The sequence below is a fragment of the Equus caballus genome, chromosome 30 (genome assembly GCF_041296265.1).
Source record: "Equus caballus isolate H_3958 breed thoroughbred chromosome 30, TB-T2T, whole genome shotgun sequence".
Lineage (NCBI taxonomy): Eukaryota > Metazoa > Chordata > Mammalia > Perissodactyla > Equidae > Equus > Equus caballus.
In genome coordinates, this window is record NC_091713.1 from 8,716,315 (window position 1) to 8,740,659 (window position 24,345).

At 41.2% G+C, this 24,345-nt stretch overlaps 1 protein-coding gene across 4 annotated transcripts in view; it reads right to left on the bottom strand.

The window, feature by feature from the left end:
• Positions 1 to 24,318, bottom strand: part of DESI2 (desumoylating isopeptidase 2) — a 55,461-nt gene extending 31,143 nt beyond the window's left edge. The window contains exons 1-2 of one of the 4 annotated variants that reach the window (XM_070255568.1): positions 23,640 to 23,874; positions 13,995 to 14,041 (exon numbers count right to left, since the gene is read on the bottom strand). Coding sequence is in view for 1 of the 4 variants with exons in the window: in NM_001433619.1 (NP_001420548.1) it covers positions 24,089 to 24,130 (42 nt within the window). In the remaining 3 variants the exon portion in view is untranslated. 4 annotated transcript variants of the gene reach the window in all.
• Positions 24,319 to 24,345: the final 27 nt, after the last annotated feature.

The window sequence follows — 24,345 nt, forward strand, 5'->3', positions numbered from 1 at the left end:
TCTGTGCTTTCACAAATGAAAATAATCTCTTCCATGCTTAGAACTCCTGTATGGTACCTGGGTTCACACTATACTACTTTAGTCTGAAATTTCCCTGCATTCAAGACTTTATGTTCTAAAAAATAAAAGGGTATGTTTGGACACATTTTATAAATTGAAAAATCCATAAAATGAGAGAAACTTAGAGAAATGTACCATCGCAAATTTCGTCAGTCCTTTGGAGTCACTATAATGAGATCTGGTCTACGTAAGGTTTCTAAAGAATTGCTGAGCCACTACAATGAAAAATGAATACCTGATAGCTTTGCAAGCAGTAGTGTTACCCCCATTCTCAGATGGAAAGTTGGACAACCGGGTCAAGTATTTCTGCTCCAGGTCATAGGAAGCCGTTAAGTTGCTAGGAAAAGGACTTCTTAACCTAGAGATAGTCCTTTTGACAGTATTACCTGTAGCTCCTAACATTACTATTTTTCCCCCCAGGAAGGAATTAGTGTTGATATTGTTTATTCACTGTTAGCAATAACAATGAGGAACTCAGCAGTTCTTTGCTTTTCATATTTCTTTGTATTTTCTATTTCTAGAAAGGCTCCCAAACTTAAGAGTTCATTTCTTTGTAAGATTCAAGTAACTATTTACTGGTTAGAAATCTATGAATACACACGTGTATTGACCTTACAGAAATAAGAGAGATTATAAGGAATACTATGAACAACTGTATACCGACAAGTTAGATAACTAAGATGAAATGGACAAATATCTGGAAAGACACAAACTACTCACACCCACTCAAGAATAAACAGAAAATCTGAACAGATCTGTAATGAATGAGAATGAAATAAAAGAGAATGAATTAGTAATTTAAAAACTACCCAAAAAGAAAAGCCTATGACCAGACAATTTTGGTGAATCCTACCAAATATTTAAATAAGAATCTATACCAATTCTTCACAAACTGCTCCAAAAGACAGAAGAAAAGGAAACACTTCCCAGCTCATTCTATGAGGCCAGCACTAACTTGACACATACACACAAAAACATAACAAGAAAACTACAGATCAATTATCTCTTACGAATACAGACTCAAAAATACTTAACAAAATACTAGCAAACTGAATCCAGCAACATATAAAAAAGATTATACACCATGATCCAATGGGATTTATCCCAGGAATGGAAGGTGGGCTTAATATCCAAAAAATCAATTAATGTAATATACCATATCAATAAAATAGAGGACAAAAACTACATGGTCATCTCACCACAAGGAGAAAACATTTGACAAAACCCAACAGCCTTTCTTGACATAAACACTCAACAAACGAGGACTAGAAGGAAACTTCTCCCTTTAAGGGCATCTATGAAAAATCCACAACTAACATTATACTTAATGATGAAAGGCTTAATGCTTTCCCTTTAAGATCAGGAACAAGACAAGGATGCCTCTCTTGCCTCTTTTACGAAAACACTGTCCTGGAGATCGTAGCCAGGCAATCAAAGAAGAAAAAGAAAGAAAAGGCACCTAGATTGGAAAACAAGAAGTAAAATTATCTCTACTTGCAGATGACATGATCTCACATAAAGCAAAGCATAAGGAAGCCACACAAACACTGTTAACACGAATAAAGAAGTTCAGCCAGGTTCCAGGGTAATAAGATTAATATACAAAAATCAGTTGTGTTTCTATATACTAACCAGGAACAACACAAAAATAAAATTTAAAAAATTGCATTTACAGTTGCATTAAAGAAGTCTTTAGGGATAAATTTAACAAAAGAACTACATGACTTATATCTGAAAATTATAAGACATTATTGAAAGAAATTAAAGACAACCTAACTAAAGGGAAATAGAGTTCATGCTCACAGATTAGAAAACTTAATATTGTTAAGATGGCAATACTCCACAAATTGACAAGCTGCTGCTAAAAATTCAAAGGACCCATAACAGCCAAAACAATCTTGAAAAAGTTGGAAGACTAACACTTCTTGATTTCAAAACTTAGTAGAGAGCTACAGTAATCAAGACAGTGTGTTAATGGAATAAAGACAAACACACAGACCAATGCAAGAGAACTCAGTTCAGAATTAAACCCTTACATTTATGACCAACAGATCTTTGATGAGGGTGTCAAGACAATTCAGTGGGGGAAAGAAATAGCCTTTTCAAGAAATGGAACTGGACAACTGGACACCCACATATAAATGAATCAAACTGGACTCCTACCTCACACCATACACAAAAATTAACTCAAAATGGATCAAATACCTAAATGTAAGAGGTAAAACTATAGAACTCTTAGAGGAAAACATAAGTATATCTTCATGATCTTAGATTAGCTTTCTTAGATATGACAGCAAAAGCACATGTAACAACAACAAAAAATAGATAAAGCAGACTTCATAAAAATTAAAACCTTTTGTGCTTCAAAGGACACTATCAAGAAAGTGAAAAGGCAAGCCAGAGACTGAGAGAAAACACTAGCAAATCTAAGGGACTTATATCTGGAATACGTAAAGAACTCTTAAAACTCAAGAACTAGACAAATAACAATTGAAAAATGGGCAAAAGATCTAAATAGGCATTTCTCCAGAGAAGACAGACAAATCAGAACGATTGTTAGATACCATGTCACATCTACTCAGAAAACTATAAAAAGACAGATGATAACAAGTGTTGACAAGAATATGAGAAATTGGAATTCCCATACACTGCTGATGGGAATTTAAAATGGTAAGATAGCTTTTGAAGTCTGGCAGTTCCTCAAAATATTAAACCTAGAGTTATTATATGACCCAATTAATTTCACTCCTGGGTATATCCCCAAGAGAAATGAAAATAAACAGCCACACAAAAACTTCTAATCAATGTTCATAGCTGCATTACTTACAATAGCCAAAATGTGAAAACCACCTAAACGTCCATCAACTGATGAATGGATCAACCAAGTGTGGTATATCATAAAAAGGAATGAAGTACTGATGCATGCTGCACCATGAATGAGCCTTGGAAGCATTATGCCGACTGAAGGAAGCCAATCACAAAAAATCACGGATTGTTTAATTCCACTTATATGAAATGCCCAGAGAATAGGGAAATCCATACAGACAGAAAGTAGACTAATGAGTGCCTTCTAAGTGGGAGGTTTGCGGGGAAACGGGAAGTGACCACTAACAGGCACAGAGTTTCTTTCTGGGGTGATGAAAATTTTCTAATGTTGATTGTGATGATGGTTGTACAGTTCTGTGAATATACTAAAATCCATTGAATTGTACAGTTTAACAGGTGAACTATATGGTATGTAAACTATATTTCAATAAAAACTGTTTAAAAAATGCTAGGAATGGAAGTAAAAGATCTACTAACTTGTACCAATTGGCAGAAGAGTGTATTTTATGTTGGCAAATCTAAATAAAAATTATTTTACAAATAGCATGAGTCTCCCCAGGATAATTTCCCTTCAAATACAATACATACTTTGTTCCTTAAAAAAAAAAAAGGAATTTGGCATTGTAACAAGACTTTCCCTCTGTTAGCAAAATGAGAACCAAGAAATTAATGAAGAAAGTTTTCATTTCCCTGTTCTTTTTATAAGAAATGGTCCAATATAAACTTTACTATGAATGAAATAAAATATACAGACTATGAGTGTGGGGCTCTCAACCAAAAAAAAAAACAAGTTAAGTGAAGAAAAAGTACTATTACCCTAAAATATTTTCTAGTAATAGAAAAGATGGTCCAATTACTTCTTGAACTCTTATCCCCAAGCAAAAACCTTTAAACAGGTTACTTCTCAAATTACAGACTGTATGCCTAATTCCAGACAGTTGCCTTCAAAAACATACACAAAACAGGATACCAACAAGCAACATGATCAAGAGAAAAAACAACTTTAAATGCAGATCTTCCTCAACTTACAACGGGGTTATGTCCCAATAAACCCACTGTAAGCTGAAAATATTGTGTTGAAAACGCATTTAATACTAATTTACCAAACATCGTAGCTTAGCCTAGCCTACTTTAAACGTGCTCAGAACACATACATTAGCCTACGGTTGGACAAAACCATCTGACGCAAGCCTATTGTATGATAAAGTGTTGAATATCTCATGTAATTGATTGAATACTGTTCTGAAAGTGGAAACAGAATGGCCGTCAGTGTAGCAGTTGTTTCCTCTCGTGATGGCGTGGCTGAGTGGGAGCTGCGGCTGCCCAGCATCTCAAAAGAGGCTTGGACTGCACATCGCCAGCCCAGGGAAAGATCAATACTCACAATCTCAAGTACGGTTTCTACTGAATGAACGGTACTGCTTTTACAGCATCATAAAGAAGAAAAATCTAAGTCAAACCACTGGAAATCAGGGACTGTCTGTATATGTATTAGGGTCAGCCACCTCTTCATATATTAACAGCAGATAGTACGGAAGAAACTTTTAGAATTTACATTATAAAGTAAATTATACGTTTTTGTTTGTTGTGGGTTTTTTCTGAATGGATTCTGAAGAAAACGGTAAATCTTCCATGGAGAGCTGGTCAGGGAGACAGATGCTCTCCAAATGTTTCTGCTCCTGTTGGGGCTTCCTAGCTCTATTATTAGAGAACACACTTGGAAGGCTCAATCTTTAAAAACTGGGCAGGCTGCATGTGGGGGACAGGCATTTGACGCAAGGTCAGCATGCCTTACCGAGTCCTTCCACCTCAAAGTCCTGCCAAGGCCATGCAGACAACACGCACGATGCCCATTTTAAGTGGAGATTTAATGAGACAACTCTAAACAAACAAAAAAGTAATGAAGACTAAGCCTTTCACTGAATAATTTCAGTTGTGAAACTGCCCTACAATAATTGGCTGTGGGTAGTTAATCATGCTGAAGTAACTGCTATCCTCTCATAGTTTAAGATTTTTTAAATTAACAGTAGTGTTTCTCAATGCTTCTCTAACACTGTTTCCATCCTTTATCATTATTTTAAAAAATTATTTACCGCCATCAAACATTTCACATGCATCTCTGGGGCAAAAACCTCCCTACAAGGCTCGCCAGAGCTGCTCAGACTCACTGTGTGGAATTCACCGTTCTGCAGAGCAGAGATTTTCTAACAGAACATACATCCTAAATATGCAACATGAAATCACAGCCAAGAACACGTATTCACCAAAAACAAACAAACAAAACAAGCTGCTGAATCAGACATGACTGGATGTTAGCAACATTTCTGTTAATTTTTCTTGGATATGTCTTCACTGATTTTGTTGTCTAAATAGTAGCAGATGCCAAAAGTTTAAAAATACATACTTGGGAAAAATGGATAATTCAGGACAATTCATCCAAAAGCTTAGCTTTTTATGTGAACTGGGAAAGGACCACTTTTATTCCTGGAGCTTGGGCCAGGGTAGGACAACCAGTGTCGAGGAGACTAGTTTACGAACCACTGCTCCAAGAGAACTGCAGAAGCTGGGACGGAGGTACAGCTCAGGATGCGGGGCCAGCCTTCAGGGAAAGTTCCTCCACAGAGGCCATGCCGTGTGAGGGAGCAATGACACAACAGCCAAGGGCAGAGCCACTAAAGGAGGCTGTCTATCCAGGTTTATCCAGTGCTGACAACTACGTACTCCCTCAGGGATTGCATGAGAAATCAGATGTTTTCATTCGATACTTTACAGCTTGATTCTTCTCAAACCCTTCCTAACACACCAAGGGAAAACAGTAAACCAGTCAGACGCTACCACAAAATATTCTCTCAAATCATGAAAAAGCAGCCAAGTTCTCATGTCCACCACCTATCTAAACCCTCTAGAATGAGGCCATCGTTCGGTCAGCTTAGTCCAAGGTGCTCTCTCCTTTAGAGTCAGTGGGAAAGCCCACAATGTTCCTCTGTTCCAGTTTAGACCACAGAGGCATTGCTGCTGTTATATTTGAATTTCACTTCAGAGATTATTACTTGGATAAAAAACATTGGTCCAAGTATCACAAATTACACAATTTGAAGCACTTGAACTATAGTGGAAAAGACACTGGGCTGAGTGTCAGGAGACTGGGGTTCTTTGCCTTGGTTTCTTTGTACATATTTGATAACTTTTTAAGGTACCCAATCTGTTTCAAAAAGTGTTTGATTCCAATTCAGATCCTGGAGCCAGAATGCCTTGGTTCAAATTCTGGCTTCACCTTTTACTAGCTGTGTGACCTGGGGAAAGATAACTATCCTCTCTGTCCTTATTTATAAAAAGGGGATAATAAACAGTATCTACCACAGAGGACTATTGTGAGGACTGAATGAATGAATACATAGAAAGTACTCAGAAGAGCGCTTGCCATGAAGTGTTAGTAGCGGCAAACATGTATACTATTGACAATACATTCGCTCCCTAAGATTTTTGTTCTACATACTGGGAAAGGGCTGTACGCATGTGCGAATGAACAAATGAGCTCTGGGCATCTGTTAATTCTCAGAGGTTTCAAGCATCTCTGGGAGCTGCTGTCCAATTACCAGCAAGAGTGACTCACTAAATTGAACAGCAAACAACGGCAGAGTTAATTCGACTCTGCTTGAAGACGCCTACGAGCAATTGCTTACGGTCTTGACTAGTGCAGATGTGAGGCAAGGTCTCTGCACGTGAGGCAGGGGTTTTATGGGACGCTTCTACATTCATGAGGGACACGAGCAGAGGGCTGCAGAACCACATCTCACTTTGCTGCTAGGACCTGACAGCCTGGTCCTTCCTAAGTCCAGAGAGATGGTACCCACACAGAAGAGGGCCACGGAAGAACCACTGACCCGCGCTTGACCACCTCTGATACAACCAGTGTCACCGAAGTCTAGAATGCTCCTCAAAGCACTCTCAAGTATTAATATACTAAAAGGTACGAGGAAACAATTCATAGAAAGATTACCATCTTAAAAAACATGGGAAGGCAATAAACATATAAATAAGTACGAGTACTTTTGAGCACAGTCTTGCCTCAATGCAAAAATTGGCCTAAATATTTCCATCAACTACTTTTTCTTAAAGGTTTCATTTGATTCCTTTCTCTCCCCAAAGCCCCCAGGTACATAGTTGCATATTTTTAGTTATTGGTCCTTCCTATTGCGGCATGTGGGATGCTGCTTCAGCATGGCTTGATGAGTGGTGTCGTGTCCACACGCAGGATCCAAACCAGCGAAACCCTGGGCCGCCGCAGTGGAGCACGCGAACTTAACCACTCGGCCACGGGGCTGGCCTCTCCATGGACTATTTTAAAGCACTGTGCACAGAAGTGAACTGACAGTGCTATATTACAGTCATATATTAAAATGTTAACGTATTCTTCTGATAGAGAACTTTCATTAAACTTCATTTTAGTCAATGATTTGCTTTATCAATTTAATAAAATTTTATGTTTCCTGTTTGAAAGCAACAATGATGATAAATGCTATCTCCCTAGTCTGGAACTTCAAACACTTAATATAACCACTTAGGGCCTGGGCCTGACTTCCTTCAAAGGTAGCAGATAATGATCTGAGTAAGCATAAAGTATGTTTCCCCTAAAAAGCTAGAACCAGTGTTCACGCAGATTAAAGCAAGTGTTTTACTTACTTCCAACAAAAAGGTGCTTAGGGAATAGAGAAAGCATTTCAATAACTGAGTTAAAAATCCCAAACAGGGGCCGGCCTGGTAGCACAGCGGTTAATTTTGTACACTCTGCTTGGGCAGCGGCCTGGGGTTCACAGGTGTGGATCTCTGGTATGCACCTACACACTGCTCATCAAGCCATGCTGTGGTGGCGTCCCACATACAAAAGGGAGGAAGACTGGTACAGATGTGAGCTCAGTGACAATCTTCCTCAAGCAAAAAGACGAAGATTGGCAACAGATGTTAGCTCAGGGCCATACTTCCTCACCAAAAAAAAAAAAAAAAAAAAAACACCCCAACAAACAAAAACTTCAAATAAACTGTGAATAGTGAAGACTATGGGACAGTTACTATAGTGCCTTGCATATAAAACTGTTCACACTGTTAAACTACCATATGCTATCTTTTTGCTACCACAGGATTGAGTCCTAAGTAATCTCAGGACAAACACTACTTTATAGCAAATCACATTAAAATGCTATCTATAGGGCTTTAGCATTGGTTAGTCATAAAGCAAAGAGTCAATAAAAACTCACTGAATGAACTGACTGAGGTATTCTAGTATCGTTTAAAGATGAAATTATCAACATTCAGGACGATGTCTGTTAACCTGCTTTATACCATGAGAAAGATGGCAGCCCATATAGATTCTATTCATATTATTTCTAAGAAAACGTCCAGTCTTTTCACTACCAGAGAGTATTATCTAAAATAAAACATCACTCACTTTCTAAGGCTGAAACAAAAAACCTTTATATAACAAAAAGATTTTCATTACGTTATTTATAAATTGCTGATAACATTAGGTATTAAGCTTCAATCTTTGAAAGTAATCTCTCTCGATTATAGAACACCTGCAGTAATTCTCAGTGAACAGTGTTCCACGTTCTGTAAATGTTCTGCCAGCTTCTTTTCCTCTCTTTGAGACAATGCAGCCAAACATAAACACACGCACTACAGCTACGGTAGCCACACTTTCCAGTCAGCTGCGACAGTCCCAATTTACGTCGGCAAACTATTCACCCTGTACCCTCTTTCACACTCAAGTCCCAGTTCTGATGATAAATTTTAAGGTTAGCCTAAGGCTGGCCTTCTTTTTTTTTTTTTTTTTTAAGATTTCCTTTTTTTTCTTTTTTTTCCTTTTTCTCCCCCAAGTCCCCAGTACATAGTTGTATATTCTTCGTTGTGGGTCTTTCTAGTTGTGGCATGTGGGACGCTGCCTCAGCATGGTTTGATGAGCAGTGCCATGTCCGCGCCCAGGATTCGAACCAACGAAACACTGGGCCGCCTGCAGTGGAGCGCGTGAACTTAACTACTCGGCCACGGGGCCGGCCCCGAGGCTGGCCTTCTTAAAGACTGTACTTCGAGTCTGAAAACCTCCTAAGCATTGTCCTGAACTCATGCGTGTCAGAAGCATGCACTACATGTTTACACAATAACCTAAAACCAAGGAAAATGTTGTGCTATGCATTTTGTATACAGCTAAAGTTTCCTACTCTTTATCGACTAGGCAAACTAAATTTCAAAAACAAATTATCATGTTTACCAAAGGATCTAATTTTTAGGACCCACAACAAGCTAGACACAGGATCACTGTGAATTGTTAAATTATTTAAAGGAGAATAGATTTTAAAAAGTCAAATCAACAGCGAACCAAATGCTTCTTGAATATTTTTAAGACTAAACCTATTTTCTATAACCCACAGTTTGACTCTACTAGTGATAAGAAATAGGTGGGACATTGGGGCCGGCCTGGTGGTGTAGCGGTTAAGTTCGCACGTTCCGCTTCGGTGGCCCGGGGTTTGCCAGTTCGGATCCTGGGTGCGGACATGGCACCACTTGTCAAGCCATGCTGTGGTAGGCGTCCTGCATATAAAGTAGAGAAAGATAGGCATGGATGTTAGCTCAGGGCCAGGTTTCCTCAGCAAAAAGAGGAGGGTTGGCAGCAGATGTTAGCTCAGGGCTAATCTTCCTCAAAAAAAAAGAAAAGAAAAGAGAAAGAAAGAAAGAAAGAAATAGATGGGACAGCGTACTGTCAATTCTTGGTCCTGATACCACACCTATACCAGAAAACCAAGTTTTTGGCAAATCTCTCCTATCAGGCTCTTACTTTAGTTGTGTCTATGGCTGCTGTCAAATATTTTGGTGAAATCCTGACACTTCTTTTAAGGACGCGTACTTATGCTAGACTATCAACCTCGACTGGGCTCTAAACTGCATGAGGTCTAAGAACAAGCCTTAGTCAATTCTGTATCCTCTATGTTGCTTAGTATACCGTATCACACCTAGTAGAGCACTCAAATACTTGCTGAGCTGAAATGCAGCAAGGATTATGTAATGCTTTCCCCTCTCTCATGTTCTTAAACGTGACCTATGGAAAAGAGCATCTCCATTCTTTCACTTATTCAAGAAATATTTATTGAACGCCTCCAATGTGCCAAGTACTAGCAACACAGACGCCAACATGATGAAGTTCCTGTTCTCAGAAAGCTTGCCTTCTTGAGAGGTACCTCTTAAACTGAAGGATGCAATCCATTAGAGAATTCTGAAATCATTTCAGTGAGTGGCACCAGCATTATTTTAAATGAATGAAAAATAACGGAATAGAACTTCGAGGACATCACACATAGCAAGGTGTTTCCTGAACATTTAGTTCCACTTAATTGTGTATATAATGGGTATGATATAAAATGTATCTCTTAGTTGGTCCAGGAGAAAGCTGTTCTGGGAGGATCCCCTAAATTGCATCTCAGTTTAAATCTCATTTTAAATGTTTACTTACCAGCAAAGCTATAAATAAAGCAATTTAGACAACTCTGAGTCAATAAAATATACGCACAAGCTCCTGTGTGTCAGGGACTCTGCTAGACACTGGGGATACAATGATAATTAATCCAGTCTTTGTCCATAAGGAACTCATTAGGAATGTAAACAATCAATCACAATTTGATAAGTGTTAAAACAGAAATATGTGCATATATAGTAAATTAATAACTCATTTTTTGGATGCCACTCTCAACATGCTTTCACTTATTCTGTCTTTCATCATGATAACAGTCCACGTAAAATACGTAAATCACTTTAGGAATGTTCAGGCAAGTAATCTGCCACGGTCACATAATAAGCGGCTAAGCTGTCAACAGAGACCAGGTTTGTTAGCCTTCACCGACTGCTTTCTCTAGCACACGACTCTATTTCCTAAGAGAGAGCCTTATGTGGTCTTGATTCTCCTCAAAAGATCTTGAAGTATCCTGAACAACTTCAGAGCAAGATGGAGATTATCACTATTAATTCATTTTTCCTTACATGTTAAATTATGGTGACCCCTCATGTACCATGACAAGTAAAACAGCTATCACCTACTATTTGCCTAAATGCCATGTAAGTGTTCACCTGATCACTAATTTACTAACGTAGAGACCTCCTATTCTGGGAAATACAACTAACCCTCCTATCTGAAGGAGACAGAAAATCTAGGATACGTTCCTTTTGGAAACTAGAATTTTAACTGTACTTCAACCAGACAACTTTTTTAATACTGTGCAGCAAACTAGAAAACACAACAGATTATACTGAGAACTGCTGGTGACAACTAACATATTAAATTCTTTATCTGGCGATTCTTTTAACATATTGTTGGACAGTGACCTACCATTTATAATCACACTATGGTCTACAAACAATCTCAGGTTAAATTGTTTATTTTCAAAAAGACTTATCAATTGGTTCCACTAAGTTCAACCGGCTGAAGACAGGCTGTCTGTCAGCTCTCACTCTACAAGGAGGGAAATGGCTACACAATTAACCCCAATGTTACATGCATACTATGAGGGAGACTGTAGAGCTTGTGTCAAACAGACAATAGCCTGCTTTCAAGGCTTCAATTCAGGCACCACCTTGTTCTCTGTAGTACAACACTTCTCTAGATGGAGTGAGGGAATTCCAAAGATTAAGTGACTAAGTGTTGCAACTGCTGAAAGCATACAAATGGGAGTTCATTTAGCTTCCATAATCCTGCAAATAACAACACTAGCAGTAACAACAGCTAACACTTTCTAGCACCTATCATGTGCCAGGCACCAGTCTATGCATTTTAAGTAAATTGACTCACATGATCCTTACAATAATTCTATGAGCATTAAATATATCACTATTCCCATTTTAGAAAGGAACAGGGGCACAGAGAAGTTAAGTAACTTTCCCAACGTCGCAGCAGTAGGATACAAATCCATGCAGTATTGATTCTAGGCTATACCATGAAGAATTTATTCTAACAGATTCCAGACAGCAAGCTTGACCAAGGAGCAGAAGGTTGAGTACAGCTTCTTGCTGCCCTGCCTCAGCTGTGACTCTTTCTCACATGGATATGCTTGTAAACCAGGGAAGGTGGTGGGGGCCCTTATCTGCCACCTGATAGGCTAGGCAGATCTGCCAGGATAGCAGGGAGGAGCAGGCCCCTGGAGGGGAGCGGCCAGGCAAAGGGCTGAAACACATAAGCCATCACTGGGGTCCAGCAACACACTTCCACACCCTCTTGCAGGCAGCAGCAACGAACAAAATGACACAGTGGAGAAAGGAACTGTTTCAGGACAAGTCCTAGGGGAACTTCAGGCGAGTCCAACAAATCTTTTTAAAGTAATTACTATGTACCCAGCTCTGTGAATAAAGGGAAGAGGAAGACACCGTCTCTGCCCTCAAGCTCACTGCACAGTGAGGAACTTAAAAATTTATGCAGCTGCTTTACTGTTTGATACCCACAGATAAAATGGCAACAGGTCAGAATGAATGGGGACTGAAACATCACAGCTCTTGCTTCCTTTCTTATTTGTTAGCCTTTTAAAAGTAATACTTTTACTTTTAAAAGTTAGCCTTTTAAAAGTAAAAGAAGTTGATTTAAAAAAACATAAACCCTCCAGCATGGTATCTTATGGCAGATGGTAAATGGAGATAATATTGAAGTGTCCCACTAATTCTCCTCAGTTCAAATGGACAAGTACTGGAAAAATATGACAGCATATTCCTTTGCTGACGAATGACACAGTAGAGGGGAAAAACTGACAAGGCAGAAGAGACTGGTGACAATTCTGAGAGAAGTCCTTGCAGAGGAGAGGATGGGAACCAGCACAGAGTGGAAGGCGAGACCTCAGACAGGGACACAGGCGATGCATTCCTATTCCATGTAATGGGAGGAAGGGCAGACTACAGGAGTACAGCGGTGGTAGAGAAAATTCTCTTCAGTTGCTCCTTTTTTGAAAAAAATGAAATAAGCAGTGAGGTCATCTGCTGAGAGAAGGACCGGGGAGAGCATGAAATACTGTAGTTGTCTTGGAGAGTGGGAAAGTCAGTTGACCAGAGAAGTGGGGAAGCACTGCCAGACAGCATTTAGGGTCCTCATGGGGTTTGTGGTCACGATTTCAAAGTGAGATTAGTCACTTTGGTTGTGTGTTTTTCTCTAGCTGTGTTCAGCTGCTGACAGTTCAATTTAACTAAGGTTGCCAGACAGTATGACAGACGGAATGATTACAATGGAAGAACACAGACTCTAACTCAGATGAGGGGAGGAGTAAACGAAGGATCATTTTAAGGAACTGGCTCACTCAACTGTGAGGGATGCTCACTATGAAACTTGCAAGGCAGGCTGGCAGGCTGGAGGCCCAGGGAAGAGCTGATGCTGCAGCTTGTCTAGAGGCAGAATTCCTCCTTCTTTAGAGGGCCTCAGTCTTTTTTCTTAAGGCCCTAACCTGCGCAGATGAGGCTCACTCACATTACGAAGGATAGTCTGCTTTACTCAAAGTCCACTGACTTAAACGTTAATCACATCTAAAAAATACCCTCACAGCAACAGCTAGACTGGTGTTTGACTAAAAACTGGGTCTGAGCTTGGCCTAGTCAAGCTGACACAGAAAACTGACCATCACAGAAATATTCAGAGGGGCCGGCCCCATGGCCAAGTGGTTAAGTTCGTGCACCCTGTTTGGCGGCCCAGGGTTTCACCGGTTTGAATCCTAGGGGTGGACCTGGCACTGCTCATAAGGCCATGCTGAGGCAGCATCTCACATGCCACAACCAGAGGGACCAACAACTAAAAATACACAACTATATACTGGGGGGCTTTGGGAAGAGAAAGGAAAAAAATAAAGTCTTTAAAAAAAAATAGAAATATTCACAGAGAAGGTTTAGGATATAGGGGATTTTTTGGTAACTGCCCATTCATGACTTCCAGACAGCACAGTGGAAATTAACTTAGGCAGGGGTGTGAAATTATGACAAATAAATAGAGAAACATAGCACTTTCCAGGGATGGGAGGAGAAGGAGAAATGTAATGTGGTGGTTAAGGGCACAGATTGCAGTGTCAGCTCTTGGTTCAAGACTATGCTCTACCACTTACGGCAGGATTCTGAGCAGCTTCTTCAACTAAGCTTCAGTCTCACCATCCTAAGGAATAACAGTATGAGGGAATGGGTTAGAGAAATGGTGGCACACAAAAAACACTCAAATGGTTACCTGTTACTATGGGAAGACACGATATTATAAATCTCAATTCTCCCCCCAAATTATTCACAATTTAGTATTACTACATTTAAAATTTCAGTTAGTTCTTTTTTTGACACACTGATTCTAAATTTAATCTGAAAAATGAATGTGAAAAAATAAAGAAAATTTTGAAAGTGCATAAGAGAAACCTGCATCACCAGAGATCAAAACACACTAGAATATTGCAATTAAACATCTGATAATGGTGCAAGACAGAGGCAACTAAATAAATGCAGGAAATAGACTTATATATCCAAGATAACTTAGTACAAGATAAAGGTGGTATGTACCGCCAATTAACGTGGGGAACCATGGATCATCCAATAAATAGTGTTGGGATAATTAGCTTTCCAACTGGGAACAAACATGAAGATTATTTCTAGAATTTGAGAGCAGGGAAAGCCTTTCTAGGGATGACATGAAGCTGAAAGGTCATAAAACGACGACACTTTTGACCACATGTAATTTAAAATTTCTAAGGCAAAAGACACTATACCCACATTTAAGCTTAATAAGGGATTTTATTTATTTACCGTCATTTCATAATTTATATGCTTGGTCCTACTGTTCTTCATTTTTCTTTTTGTTTTCGCTCTTACACCATATGGACTATGTTTTCTCTGCTGTTTCCCCTCTAGATAAGACTTTATCCCAAAAGTACTTATATTTACATGAAAGAAAAGTTTGCACATACACTCCAATACAATTTCCCAATATCAACGAGAATCAGTTGTATCTACTGACTTGCCTCCTCCGTGTAGGTATGCTTTTACCTCCTCCCTCTCACCCAGGGTTTGGTCAGTATAAGCTGAGACAATTTTTTTAATATCATGTTCATTCTCTTTGAAGAGTCATTCTGGATACTGGCATTGTTTTCAACCATATACATATAACAGGATTTAGCTACGTTAACTGACTCTTGATGCCCATGGCTTTTCATTGACACTGTCCTCCCCATTCTTAAGTTCTTGAGTGATCTTTTAGCTCTCCAAAGCTACCTGGATACTGTCCGTGTCCTTCTGCACATGAACGACAAATTGGGAAGCTTTGGTATTCAGACAAACGGTTTCCTTTTCAATACTCTGTAGATAATGCTCCATTTTATTAGGGCTTTGGGGTCATGAAAGAGAAGTCTGAAGTCAGCTTGGTTTTGTTCTCTTCTAAGTAACTTTTTTCCTGTGTGTATCTGTAGGATTTTTTGCTTTATCCTTAAAATTTGAAAGTTAAATCAGGCTTTGGTTGAATGTCCCTAATTTTAAAAATTCTGCCTAGCACTTGATCCTTTTGGATATTGGCACTGAGTCTTCTATTCAGAGTTCTGAGAGACTTTCTAAATCTCGCCATTTCCTCTGCTGTTTTCAATCCTCTGTCCATTAACTGCTATTGTAGTTTTAAATTAGGCAATGCTTCCCACCCTCGTGGAATCTATCCTAATCCCACACTGCTCCTTCTCTGGTACTGCCTGCTCTATTTTCAATGATCCCCACAAATCTACCTGAGAATGCAAATCAGAGCGTACCCTAAAAATGTCTCGTTTCTTGCTATACACTCACTTGAGAGGAGGCACGTGGCCTCATTTACTCTTTGTACTTGCTCACCCGCTCCCTGAAACATTCTTTTCCTGACTATCCACATGGTGGACCCCTTCACCTCCCAGGAATGCCTTCTTGGGGAGGTCTTTCTTGACCGCTCGGAAACTGTGGTAGAAACTGCCCCACGCCACCCTGACCTACACTGTCCCTCCCCCTGCCTTGCTATATTTTACTTATTTCAGTTTATTCTGTTAATAGATGACTCAGATATATGAACTTGGTATTAACTTATTTAACTACCTGCATGTATTTTCTGGATAAAAATCTCAAAAACCAAAAAGAAAAAAAGATTTATTTTCATCATTGGGGGAAAAAAAGGAATATGATAGAAAAGATGCCAATTCTTCCCAAGCTAATTTACAGGTTTAGCACCATTCCAATTTTAAAAAACTTACAGACTACTAGATAAATATCTAAAAGGACCTGAAAGCAGGGACTTGAACAGGTATTTGCACACCCGTGTTCATAGCAGCATCATCCACAATAGCCAAAAGGTGGAAGCAACCCGTGTCTGTCGACGGATGAATGGACACACAAAATGTGGTCTATACGCAAAATGGAATACTATTCAGCCTTAAAAAGGAAGGAAATTCTGATACACGCCACAACATGGATGAACTTTGAAGAAACTATCAAAGTAAAATAAGTCAGTCACAAAAAGGCAAGTCCCGTATAATTCCACTAATATGAGGTACCTAGCCAAATTCACAGAGACAGAAAGTAGAATGGTGGTAACCAGCGGCTGAGGGGAAGGGGAAACGGGGAGCTGTGGTTTAGTGGGCAGAGAAAAAGTTTTGAACATTGGTTGCATGACAGTGTGAATATATACTGAACTACTGAACTAGGTACTACTGAACTAGACAGCTAAAATGGTTCAGACAGTACATTTGACGTATTCTACCACCATTAAAAAAACCCAAAAGACAAATAAAAGGATGGAATTTTTCAGAGAGCCTTAATAGCCAACAAAACTTTGGAATAATAATGAACGGAAATTCTCCCAGACATATACTAAGATATATTGTGAAATTATAATAATTAAAATCGTGTAGTAATAAGACTAGAGTCAACAATTCTGTTTCAGCAAGAATTTAGTATTTTGATAAGGATGACATGACAATTTAGTGAGCAAAGACTTTTATTTCAAATAATGTGGAGTCAATCAGTTAGTTTTTAAGTGATTCTTCTCGTGGTAGGGAGCCATCACATACACCAAAATATACTCCTGGTAAATTGAAACTTAGAATTATTTTCATGTATCTCACTTACTTTTACTATTTTTCTGCCTTTCTTGTAGTTTATTTTGGGAGTCTTCCTTTACATTCTATTAACTAACTGAGTGACACTTGAACAATAATGTTGCTTCGGAATTTAAATAGTCTTATAGAAAAATCTGACAGTCAACAAATGGAAAGTATAAGTATATTCTCTCTTAAGAAAAATTCACTTAACAAAAGAATTCACCTAAAATAGTAGGCTCTCCTTGGTATTGAAAAACTATTTAATTGGTAAGTTTCATTAAATTCTATTTTGTTAACTTTATCCACTATCACAAATGTGACCTTGGGGCTGATATACACTATGCCACTGCAATTTGAAGGGCCTGTAATCACCAACATGCTTGGACCCTTGACGTCTGAGTATTTGCCAATCATAAAAGGGTTCCATACTTTACTATTATTATTGTGGTAAGCAAGATTGGCCCTGAGCTAGTACTTGGGCCAATCTTCCTCTATTTTGTCTATGGGATGCTGCCACAGCATGGCTAGATGAGTGGCGGAGGTCCACGCCTGGAATCCAAACCCGTGAACCCTGGCCACCGAAGCAGAGTGCACCGAACTTAACCACTACACCCTAGGGCCGGCCCCCATACTTTATTTTTTGAATACTTCAAATCTTCCATTTTAAGTTACTAGGTTAATATTTATTCCATGCCAAGTCAAAGGACTGCTGAAAGAGAACACTGACATTTTCAGGTTTACAGAACACCTTTCACAGATGTTGTGGTAGACTCCGTAAGATGTCTACACCCTAGTCTCCAAAATCTGTGGATATGTTACATTACACGGCAACAGGACTTTGCAGATGAAATTAAAGTTACAGACCTTAAGATAGGGAGATTATCCTGGAATATCCCTGGGGGTCCCATCTAATTACGTGAGCCCTTAAAAGCAGAGAGCTTTCTCTGGATGGAGGCAGAGGAGACGAAGTCTGAGAAGGACTTGAGGTGCTATGGCTGGTCTGAAGATGAAGGATGCAGATGAGGAACGCAAGAGGCTTTCGACAGCTGAGAAAGGCTCCCAGCTGACAGCCAGCAAGGGCCGAGAGTGAGCCCTACAACTGCAAGCAGCTGACTTCTGGGAACAATCTGAACGAGCCTAGTAGATTTGCCTCCAGAGCCTGGCCAGCTTATGCCTTGATTTCAGCCCTGTGAGACCTGGAGCAGGGGAACCAGCCTAGCCTGCCTGGACTTCTGACCCTCAGACGTGTGAGATAACAACTCTGCCTTTTTTTTCTTTTTTTTAAAGATTTTATTTTTTTTCCTTTTTCTCCCCAAAGCCCCCCGGTACATAGTTGTATATTCTTCGTTGTGGGTCCTTCTAGTTGTGGCATGTGGGACGCTGCCTCAGCATGGTTTGATGAGCAGTGCCATGTCCACACCCAGGATTCAAACCAACAAAACACTGGGCCACCTGCAGTGGAGCGCGCAAACAACCACTCGGCCACGGGGCCAGCCCCACTCTGTCTTGTTTTAAACCACTATTTTTGGTAATTTGTTACTGCAGCAATAGAAAACAAATACATAGATTGAATTCTTTTCTTACACTAAACTAAAAAAATAAAAGATAATACCATGGATAATGTAGGAGGGCAGATTTATGACTGTTCTTTTTTTCAGTTAGACACATGGGTCACTGCTTCTATGTCAAGTGGTGGAAGTGGCACTGGCCCAAGAAACATACTTGGTACAAGAAAATTCAGACTAGTTCCTATTAACTAGTTAATCTATGTCAGAATTCAGGAACTGACAATGTTTTCAGAAAGATTATCTTCTAAGGAGTGACTAAGATCCAACTTTAAAACATAAACATTTCCAGGGCTGGCCTGGTGGTGTAGTGGTTAAGTTCATGTGCTCGTCTTTGGCAACCCAGGGTTTGCAGGTTCAGATCCTGGGTATGGACCTACACACTGCTCATCAAGCCATGCTGTGGCAGTGTCCCACATAGAAAATGGAGAAAGACTGGCACAGATGTTAGCTCAGAGGATCCCATTCGAGCAAAAGAAAAAAAAAGAGAGAGAGAAAGATTGGCAACAGATGTTAGCTCAGGGCCAATCTTCCTCACCAAAACAAACAAACAAATTTCCTCAGTCTAGTCCTACAGTGTTTACACAAAAACAAAACAAAAAACCATGTCAAAGAAGAATAAGATATTTTCCCTATCCCATTCCCATGATTCCCACCCCTCATCATTTGCTCACCCTATTCCAAGAGTCAAAGCTAAAATCCAGCAAAATACTAAGTAAAAATACAAGGGAAAAAAATACAGAAATAGGTTCTGGCACAAAGAGAAGGGGGATCAGATGACCTTTCCACGCCATTTAAGTACTGGCACCATTCCCAACAAAAATGCATCGTTAAAATCCCATTCATTCAGGAAATATTTACTTACAGAACACCTTCTAGTGACAGGCTCTGTTCTAGATGCTGGTGATAGTATGACACTATCAAAGAACTTAGTCTAGTGGGATGCACAGAATTATAACACATGCAGTGACTGAGGCACACAAAAAGTACAACACAGAAGGGCAGAGTTCACCCAAGTCTGATAAATAAAGGCTAAGCTACAGCCAGATGGAGCAGGAGGGTGCAGCTGATGAATGTTTGAGTAAGACAGTCCAGACAGAAGGACTAGCATGTGTAAAAACACTGAGGTGTGAATCAGTATAGTACAGCCTGTGCGAATAACTAAAAATTTCATTGTGTGAGTATAAAGAACGTATGCTAAGGTGGGGTGGGAAGTAGTGCGGGATTGGTAGGAGATGGGCCTTTAACAGGCAGTTAGAGGTCATATCATAAAGGATATTAGACTTTATCCTATAGAAGAATTTTAAGGAGAGGAATGGCAAAATCATTTACATTTTACAAAGATTACTTTGGTAACAGAAGAGAAGATGGTATTACAGAAGTAATACCCAAGACTGAAACTAGTGAGAAAGCTATTATATTACACAAACAGAGATAATGAGGACCTGAACTTGAGAGGCAACAGTGGATTCCCAGGTAACCAATTTAAAGATTTTTCAGAAAGTAAAATGTGACAGAAGTCATAGGTTCCCAGGTAACTGCCATTTTCAGCTCCCTGCCTGCCTTACCCACAACTCACTAAAAGGCTAGAAAAGCCAGACATGCCCTTTCTCAGCTTCATCACAGCCACGTGTGAGCCAATTCAGGACAACCTCCTGGGAAATGGGGTGGCTCTGGCAAAGCCTCTCCCCTCTACTGACAGGGTAGAGGAGCAGGCAGAAAAAGGCCCTTCTCGCCCCTGGCTCCTCCACATCTGCTGGAGGATGCTGTTGGTGCTGTGACACTCATTTTACAACTGGGAACAAAAGCCAACACGCTGAGGACAGCAGAGCAGAAGGATGGAAAGTCTTGGCCTGATGTCCCAGCTGAGCTGCTGAACTAACCCCGGAACGATTTAGCTGAGGACTTAAGTATCCTTCCAGTTTAAGCCACTGATTGTCAAGCTCTCTGCTACTTTCAGACAGATCAACCGAACTCAGAGACACAGGGCCTGGTGACTTGACCGTGAAGGGTTTGCAACAAAGAGGAATTTAGTCTTACTCCCAGGGCTCTGGCTTGGGAAACTGAGTAGAAGAAGGTGCTAGTTATCAAGACAAAATTACAACACGGGAGGTTTGATTTTGGGAGTGGGGGGAGGTGCTGGATGGAGTAAGGGGGAAGGGTCTGAAATGGGGAAAAGAGGGAAGGGAAAAAGTGTGTTCCTGGACGTGTTGATTTGAAGACATTATGGAATCATTTAGGTGAAGCACATATTTAGATGAATCTGGAACTCTTTCAAAAAGTCTTAGAGAGATCTCCAACTGTACGGGGAGTCAGATCCTATCACACCTGCACGACATCACACTCTCCTGGAGGAGTGTGATGGAGACGGAGGGTGGAAAGGATGGAGTCCAGACAAAAGCTTCCTCATTTGAAGAGTCCTAGAAAACGCTTCTTCACTATGAAGACTCTGAAAATGTACACATACTATTAAAAATAGGAAGAAAATTGTTTATAGAATTAATCTACAACTTTATCACACTACTGAATATTTTTATTTTATAACAATTCACTAATAGCCAAAATAACCTGAAAAGGACAAAATCTGGATCTATGGCAATGAAGACCTTGTGCTAAAGTGACTGTCCCAGAGACAGTCCCAGCAACTGAAACGAATCAGAATCACCTACTTCCCTACGTATGCCAGTAAATTAGGAATTTGAATAACCTCATTCCCAAGACTTGGAAAAATAACTCCAAGACATGTTTCATTGCTGGGGGAGCACCCAAAGTACAGAGAGGAAAATAATCAGTGAGAAGGCGGCAAGCAATAATTCAGCAGCCCTATGGAAGATTAAGAAACCCTTCCACAATTACAGTGTTCCTCCATGAGAAGGCAGTTAATACAGGTGACCCTGGTACAACTATTTTGTATATGTGGCAGAGTTATGGAAGAAAAGAAATGATCAGCGGTTCCCAATCTAGTGAAGGAAAAATACAGTCCGAGCTGGAGCAGGTGACAGTTTCAGAGACAGACAGACACAAGGCTACACGGCAGAGGTCCCTATAAACAGTGATTATAAGCGTGAACCAAAGGTTGCTTTTCGCTTTACGAAGTTTGGACTTGGTAGACAGCTGATGTTCCGGGCCTGTGCGGATGATAGCAGTCCTCATCAAAGGCATCTCTGATGAACAGAAAGTCCAACCAAAGACAAAAGGAATCTGCCCCTGACATAAAGCAAAAATGTTTCAAACACCAAAACCGACTTGAGGAAAACGAGTATAACAGATATAAACTTGTACCTCAACCCACGGGTCTTAATTCGAAAACGTAACTCTCATCACCTCGCTCCCTACCACGAAAACTTTCAACGGTTCCCGCGGGCTCCCAAACCCGTTCAGCCCTTCATTCCAGCCCCAAGCCAATAAAAGGTCTAGTTTTGTCTCCTTTCCTCATCCCACAATCCGGTCACCCTGGACAGCTGACGTTTCCCAAACCCGACCTGTGCTTGCCTACTCCTGCCGTTCTGTTCTTGCTGATGCTTCTGCCTGGGAGATCCTAGCATCCTTGGAGTGTCGCCCCTCTCACCGCTCACAGCGTTCCCTCACCCAGCACCACGTGTAGTCTCGTCCTCTACATCTTGTTCTGCTCTTATCAAAATTATGCTATTCTGTTCTAAATTGTCACTACTCCTGCACCTCTCCTATGATATTCTGAGTTCCTTAAAGAAGACAAGTAATTCATTTCTGTGACTTCTATAGGGTCATAATTGAATAAATAATTCTAAGTTGCCGAATTAGTGACATAAAGCAAAGACTGAAAGCCCTCAAAAGGACAGACAAGAGCGAGTTTATCAGAAGTCTAATAATTCAACTATTTACCATTCTGAGAAACATTCACACGCTCCTTTTCTTCCTGTTGAGAGGAAAAAGCAGTACACACCATACAAACACGGGAATTATTCAGTAGAGAAGATAATGAATCAGACTGTGGCCTATCTAGAAATTCAAGATCCTATTTTTAGCTATCTGGGCAGGTTTAACTTACCCTTTCTCTACCTACTTTCTCTTTCACTACTTACTTTACAAAAAGTGACATAAAGAATAAGATCTTTGTTAATCAGCTAATGTTTTTAACATCTTTCAGAACACTCCTCCCTTTAAAATATACTGGTTTGAACATCATCTCTAGCTTTTCCTATGTTTACCACAATTAGCAATGATTTTTGTGATTCACAGAATACCTCAAGTGTAAAGAAGCCCATTATATGCGAAAGAATGTACTTTCAGTTTTACTAAAAAAGCCAGCTTCTCTCTTCCTCTACTTTCTCCGATTTCTTTTAGGCTATGAAACCGTGGCCCCGAGGCCACTGCATAATCTTAGTTCATAAAGGGGTTTAATAATCTAGAAGAAAAGGCAAACTGTGCTCTCGAGAGCAGAATATATCTTGAGAAATGGTTGGTAACAGTCTTCATGAATAAACAGGAAACCAAATTCAGACTGGGGGCAGGGGGCTAGAGAAACAGTAAAAGGTCAATGAAAAGTCTTGAAAAAGAAAGGTATCCAGCTGAACAGAAAAAGTTTAAATCCAGAGAACGGTTTCTTAACCAGTGACATGGGCCGAAGACCTTACAAAGTGCCACGTTCCTAGGAACCCGAGTTCCGAGGATTCTTCCCTGTAACTGTTTCCACCACGTGTCACTTTTCTCAGCATGTTAACCCAACTCCTGTCACCTCCAAGCTCACATCAGAACTCAACTCCACCCAACTCGACTCAAGTCCCCGCCAGCCTCGACGCCATCCTGACATAATTCCCGGATTACATTACGAGAATTCCTTTCTACCTAAGATGCCACACTGTGAAGTTTAAGACCTATAAACAATGCAAGGGAAGAAAAAGTTTAGAGTTGAGAATGAGGACCAAGACGCCGACCTCTAGCGCTTCTGCTTTTCTGCATCTTCAAGCCAAGAGAAATAATGATAAAGATTTTTTCATTTGCCCATCCACTTACAAAAAACTTTAAACACCGCAGGCACAGATAGCCCTTTACAAAACAAAAAATAAAAAACCCAAAGTAAACAAACCCAGGCACGCGTCTCACTACAACAGTAATTCCCTACCGGGCGTTCCAACTGCACTTCCGAGACACAGCAGCCCTCAGACTCGCCCGTGTGCTCGCGTATTCCAAAGTTGGATGACTGCACAAACGGGCTCCCCCGCCTCCGCCGCGGTCACGCCAGACGCCTGTTGCATCACCTGGGCGGCGGGCTCGCGAACCGGGGGCGCAGCGCCGCCGCCCCCTCCCCGGGCTGCCGCGGGCTCCATCCGAGGCGGACTCCGCCGCGCTGCCGACGCGCCCGGAGCGCGGGCGCCCCGCCCCCGCCGAGGCCCATGCGGGCGGCCACGGCCGGCCTTAGAGACTCGGGCGGGCGGCAGGGCGGCGGGGGGCGAGCCGGCCCTGCGCCCGGCGCCGGCGTCCGCGGCGACCCGGTGCAGGCCGAGCCGGGCGGCCGGCAGCGCGCCCGGACTCGAAGCAAAGCCCGCCGAGTCCGGCGGCCGCCGCACTCACCATATCGTACACGTTGAGCACCACCAGCTGGTTGGCCCCCATCCTCCCGCCGCGGCCGCCGCCGCGACCTCCAGCCGCTCGTCTCCGCGGGCTGAGGCCGCTCCCGCCCCCGCCGGCGCTTCCGGGGCCAGAGCCGGGCACTAAGCGCGCAGCCCGGCCCGCGGCAGCCGACGCGGGGGCGTCGGGGGCCGGGGCGCTCCGGGCGCCGCCGACAGGACGCTTGGTGCCGACGGGGCCGGAGCGGTGGCTGGCCCGTT